At 43.0% G+C, this 6,098-nt stretch overlaps 1 protein-coding gene across 1 annotated transcript; it reads right to left on the bottom strand.

Annotated features, from left to right (window-relative positions):
• Nucleotides 1-77: 77 nt before the first annotated feature.
• LOC129835383 (purine nucleoside phosphorylase-like) lies at nucleotides 78-4,595 on the bottom strand. The gene is made up of 6 exons (XM_055901022.1): nucleotides 4,293-4,595; nucleotides 2,269-2,438; nucleotides 1,961-2,064; nucleotides 1,413-1,588; nucleotides 1,115-1,305; nucleotides 78-968 (listed from the first exon to the last, which is right to left on the bottom strand). Exons 1-6 carry the CDS (start codon nucleotides 4,313-4,315, stop codon nucleotides 751-753), a joined length of 882 nt encoding a protein of 293 aa, XP_055756997.1. The 5' UTR covers nucleotides 4,316-4,595; the 3' UTR covers nucleotides 78-750.
• Nucleotides 4,596-6,098: the final 1,503 nt, after the last annotated feature.

Here is a 6,098-nt window from a genome sequence, read left to right as displayed (position 1 = left end):
GACAACATTTTACACAGAAGTGAGTGTCATCGACCAATAAATTGGCCAATCGCCCCCAATAAAAACAGAAGACTTGATCACATGAATAAATACACTTTAGTAGCCACATTCATATTTAAAAAAAGGACAAGAGCAGAAATAAATACTTGACGATGGCTAATGTACATCTATAGACAGGATACACACATTAAGACAGGATACACACATTAAGATAGGATACACACATTAAGACATGTACAGCAGATTCATCGCGTTCTCATTGTTACGTTAAATCGAGACATTTACATCTGCAGATCAATATTAAATTAACACTAACTTCTAATAGACAATAGTAATAGCAACAATAACAAAAACAATAACTCAAATAGAATCCGCCTGTAGAGCTGCTCACGGCAGGAATGTACACTAGCTTAAAAAATAGGAAGAATGTTTTAAAAAGTGAGAGGGACTCAACAACTGAGGGTGAGGCGTCAGCCAGTAAGTGACTGTTCCACACAGCTCTCAGATCAGGCACTTTAAAGTCAAACGCAGCCCATTGGGTTTCTTAGCTTCAAGGCGGTCGGTTTCTACTGATTCAGGGCCAGTTTCACAATAGAAATATAATTCCTAGAAGGGAAATAGCCCCTCAGATCAGGACAATTTGACACTCAAAATGGCCGCCAGCCAACCAGTCAGCTACCCACTGACTTGAACGAGGATTCCCACTGTAGGAAATATATTTCTATAAGATTGGTGGTTGGTTCCATTCATTTAGGCATTGGTGTTGTTGTACTCCATGCGAGTGACCATGGTAGAGACCAGTTTCTGCAGCTGGATGGAGCGGTACTGGCCAGTCTCCAGGACTTCCTCGTGGTTGGCCTTCTCCTCACTGTCATAGTCCATCACAGCCTTGTTGGTGATCAGGGACAGGGCGAACACACGCATGCCACAGTGCCGCGCTACAATCACCTCATGAACTGTACTCATGCCTGAGGGAGGGAGAGAGAGAGAGAAAGAGCTGCATCAATTATAGGTTTACTTATAAGAGAACAATTTGAGTTCAATATTTCCAATGCATTGTGAAGGTGTTGATTAAAGGATTCCAAGGAGGGAGGCAGAGAGAGATGAGTCGTACCGACAGCGTCCGCTCCCAGTTTGTGCAGCATGCGACACTCCGCGATGGTCTCGAACGAGGGCCCGCCCAGGACGCAGTACACGCCTTCACGCAGGAAGTCACCGTAGCCCAGCTCCTGTCCCACATCCACAGCCAGCTGCTGCAGCTCTCTGTCGTACGCATCAGACATACAGGGGAAGCGCACGCCGAACCTGGAAGAGAGGGAGGGTTACACCTCAATGCCACAACTATTGCACGTGCAAACAAGTTCAACTAAATTCTCTCTATCACACACAACACACAAGCTTGCCAAGCCTACCTGTCGTCGTTAGGTCCAGACAGTGGGTTGTTGCCAGCGAACCCGGGCATGTTGATGTGGTCTTTCATGATCATGATGTCTCCCACCTTGAAGTCCTGGTTGAGACCGCCAGCAGCGTTGGTCAGGATGACCGCCTCAACACCCAGCAAGCTGAAGATACGCATGGGCAGGGTGATCTAGAACACAAATACATGGTAAATTCATCACAAATACAATGGTATAACACGTCACAATGTGCAGCTAATACACAAATACTCTATTGCAGGAGTCCTGAGGTTTTCATGAAGTTTGTATTCTCAAAACTTCTATAACTAACATTGAATTCTTTTTTTGCAGTAAAACAATTCATACATGTCACACAGAAGCGTAAAAAAACACAATGTGGTCATATGTTATCTGTATTTAACTAGTGTTGTAAATCAAATTGCCCGTGATAAAGGAAAAATAAAGAAGATATCTTCTCTACATTATCATGTGAAGTAATCGAAAGAGCAGCGGATGTCTGCCTGCCACAGTCACTAGGTAGTAAACAGACATGATAGACGTACCTTCTGGATGGCGTATCCCTCGTAGAGGTGGAAGCGTCCCTGCATGCACACACATGGCCTTCCCTTCAGCATCCCGAACACCAGGCGACCAGCATGTCCATCCACTGTAACACACAACCACCAATTAGAATGCACCGACGACACACGGCAACCAATCAGAAAACATCTTATGGAACCATGTGTTTTTCCATTGGCTATAACTTGAGTTTTTCCTGGTTAGATGACACAACCAAGATAATCTTGGACCTACACATCTGCAATGCCGATTCACCACACAAGATAACAAGTTGACAGACATAATATTACACCTGTGCTCTGGGGGAAGTTGGGGATGTCCTTGTAGTTGAAGGCCACCTGGTCTTTCAGCATGTCAGCCAGTCCTCCCATTCCTGAACCACACACGATGCCCACCAGGGGGCGAACGGAGGTCTGGGCCAACAGCCAGCCTGCTGTGCCCTTGCAGTCCTCATAGCTGATCCTGAAACACAGAGGGAGATATACTGTACGTTAGAATAAAATACGTACTTATACTAATAGTTTATAATAAAACCAACGGATGTGATGGTCGATGCTATCACGACAAATAGCTGATATGCCCTGGGGTGTATCAGAGTGTCTATGGGAAGTTGAAGTGTGTGTTTATTAAACATATGTTTTCCTAGCAGTAATCTAAAACTGTGCGTTAATAAGGGTGTGCTTCCCGAGTGTGGACTCTTCTACTGAAACACGTGCATGTGCCCACACACACACACATTCCTTCAGAGTCACGATGCCTCAGCCTAACCATATGCCTGAGACCACCTCTTATTTAAAATGTTTTATTTAACCTTTGTTTAACTAGGCAAGTCAGTTAAGACCAAATTCTTATTTTGAATGACAGCCTAGGAACAGTGGGTTAACTGCCTTGTTCAGGGGCAGAACGACAGATTTATACCTTGTCAGATCGGTGATTCGATCTAGCAACCTTTCGGTTACTGGCCCAACGCTCTAACCAGTAGGCTATCTACCGCCCCTTTATGGGGCTATATAGTTAATTAACGCGATAATACATAACTTTTTGGGTTGACCCAACCAAATACACATTGAGCTATGTGTTATAGATCTGTTATTCTCATTGAAATGTGCATTATGTGCGCTATTTCTATGCTTTCTGTTCTCAAGTTTAATTTTCGCATATTTTACTTTCGGTTTTATACATCGGTTTCAAAAAGCTGAAAGAACAATATTTTGGTTTTGGAAAAGATATTTCACAGCAGTTTAGATGGTACAATGGTTCTCTACTCTACAATTGTTTGTTTGTCACATAAACAGACATTGGGCACATTTTATCAACCAGGAAATGGCGGAGCGATTTCTGAATAGCAACATTTTGTAATATGCCTTCAGAATAGGAATTGTGAAATACATTTGATTAGTATTTATACATATGTAGGTTCAGTATATAATCAAATAATCTCTTAAAATATAATAAATTACTATTTAGATTTTTCTCAATAATTTTGGTATTTAAAAACTGCAGCACGTCTGGTTATTCATTTTCGGTAATGGTGTAACCCGCGCGTACCTCGCTTTCGCGCGTACCTCGACTCCCTGAAACCCCACTTCATTTTGTAGCCCATATAAAATCCTGTCAGGTGTTGTGCCGAAAATCTCCCCCCTGCCAGAATCCCCCCCCCCCCCTTCGCGATTTTCATTGCTGCGACTTGCTAGTTGAGATTTCTGCTCTTCACTCCGTTGTCAGTTTAGCCTACATTTCACTGATCTTAGTAGCAGAAAGCATTTATGTCTGCAGTTTTCGGTTTGGCTATTTGTTTCAAGTGTATGTGGCGGTTCTAGCTTGTATGGCGCCCTGGGCGAACCCCCCCTTCAGGGCCCGCGCCCGAGGGCGCCCAGTGCCGCCCCCCGGCAAGATTCCGCCCTACTCCCTCCACAGAAAGTATTTGACTCTAGCCACAAAATTAAGGAAATTAGAACTGTGTTCTCGTATAATATCGATGAAAAGACCAAACTCAAATTCAAGAGCATCTCCCCCTGACCTCGCTTGTCCCATCTGCTGCCCATTGCACATGTAACGTTAACGCTGAATCGCCAGACCTACACGAACCCATTTCGGGGGTCTCATCTAAAAATAAACACTACTATATACTCCACGTGCGATACTAGTGCTACAGTAGCACCACATGTGAATAAAAGTAGCGGGTAAGTACTGGCAGGTAAAATAGAACGATAGAATGATGCAATTTCCCCCTACGCACTTGCCCGCGGAACAAGATATAAAGAGCGCGTCTAGAACATGAATGAAATTAATTAAATAATAACCTAGGCTACTCACCCGGTACTTGACTCTGGAAACATTCTGAAAAGTAATGCGACTGGAATCCTCTCAAAAGCAGCGATGTATCAATTGGCTCAATGTAACCGCAGCAGATAGACTTGACTGGCGGCAAAACCTCAGGCGGAAAAAAAATTCCTTAAAAAAACAAACACTTCAAATAAATAAATTAAAGTGGTATTTTAAATAATGTTAGAAGATCTAAATGGTCAAATCATAATTTTGAAAACCGTTGAGCTGTATAGTAGTCTTCCAGTTAACAGTGTTAAAGCAGATGCTCTTGTATCTGGTCAGCTTTGCACACGCAACGATGTAATTATAGACGGAGCCCTTCTCTGTTACCCCTCCTCCTGGGTGACGCAAATACATCCGGACGTTTGGATTGGACCATACCGCACACGTTAAAAATACGCAATTCTGGACAGAAAGAATGAACGGTGTCTGGTGGAAATATGTTCCATGTCTGTTTGTTCTCACCCAAACCCTGACACACCCCTCCAGAATGATCGGCACGTCAGAATATTGAAATAAATATTTGGAAACCAAGGGGTGTAGCCTAGGCTATTGCCTGTAGGCTATGGAATGTGTCAAATGAGTAGTCTGCTGTTGATAATTCACAAAAGGGACAGTAAAACAACGTATCCTAACTTCTTGTTTATTTTTCATCAGTTTTATCAATTTTTAGATATGATGATGGGGATTCCCATAAGGAAGGGCTAGTGCTATCCGGAATCCTTGGGACGTCCATAACCTAAACCCTAACCTTAACCCGGCTACTCTTGCCCTAACCACTTTACATTTCAACTTCAATGGGGTAGAGAGGTCACAAGGATCCAGGAAAGCACAGACCCATAAGGAAGTGACTCTGCAGCCTGGAATCATGTATTGTTTTGAACATCATGATTCACAGGGGACATGATGTACTTGTCTCACCCCACCCCACCAAAGATTATTGGATTATTTGGGTTGGGCACCGATTTACTTGTCTCATCACACCCCACCAATGATTATTGCATTATTTGGGTTAGGCACCGATTGGCTCAAAGAAAACATGCTGCAACCTGAACTTTACCAAAATAGTGTTTGACCAGATACAATACTATTTCACAGCAAACAAAATGACAACAGACTTTCAGCACACACAGAACTTTTAACAAGACAGCCCCCACAATCATTTGATCATCTTTTCTCTCAGCCAATCATCAGTCATTTGTGTGACTTCAGTGCAGCTTTTGACGTTATCGATCATAGTCTGCTGCTGGAAAAAACTTATGTGCTATGGCTTTGCACCCCCTGTTGTAATGTGGATAAAGAGCTACTTGTCTAACAGAACACAGAGGGTGTTCTATAATGGAAGCCTCTCAAACATAATCCAGGTAGAAGCAGGAATTCCCCAGGGTAGCTGATTAGGACCCTTGCTTTTTTCAATCTTTACTAATGACATGCCACTGGCTCTCTTCACAGTCCCCAAGTCCAGAACAGACTATGGGAGGCACCCAGTACTACATAGAGCCATGACTACATGGAACTCTATTCCACATCAGGTAACTGATGCAAGCAGTAGAATCAGATTTAAAAAACAGATAAAAATTACACCTTATGGAACAGCGGGGACTGTGAAGTAACACAAACATAGGCACAGACACATGCATACACACACATATGATAACATACGCACAATACATACACGTACACATGGATTTCTGCATTGTAGATATGTGGTAGGGGTGTGTGAGCCTGAGGCGACACACTTAGTATGTTGTGACTTCTGTAATGATTGTATTGTAATGTTTTTAAAATTGTATA

Source organism: Salvelinus fontinalis, chromosome 36 (genome assembly GCF_029448725.1).
Source record: "Salvelinus fontinalis isolate EN_2023a chromosome 36, ASM2944872v1, whole genome shotgun sequence".
In the NCBI taxonomy this organism is placed as follows: Eukaryota; Metazoa; Chordata; class Actinopteri; order Salmoniformes; family Salmonidae; genus Salvelinus; species Salvelinus fontinalis.
This window is presented reverse-complemented; position numbering and strand designations above follow the sequence as displayed.

Bases quoted from the DNA above. Each gene is read 5' to 3' on its own strand.
- LOC129835383 (XM_055901022.1), bottom strand. From the start codon at position 4,315: ATGTTTCCAGAGTCAAGTACCGG. The intron at 1,589-1,960 runs GTACGTCTATCA...TTTGTGTTCTAG, and splicing joins AGGGATACGCCATCCAGAAG to ATCACCCTGCCCATGCGTAT. The intron at 969-1,114 runs GTACGACTCATC...TCCCTCCCTCAG, and splicing joins ACTGGGAGCGGACGCTGTCG to GCATGAGTACAGTTCATGAG.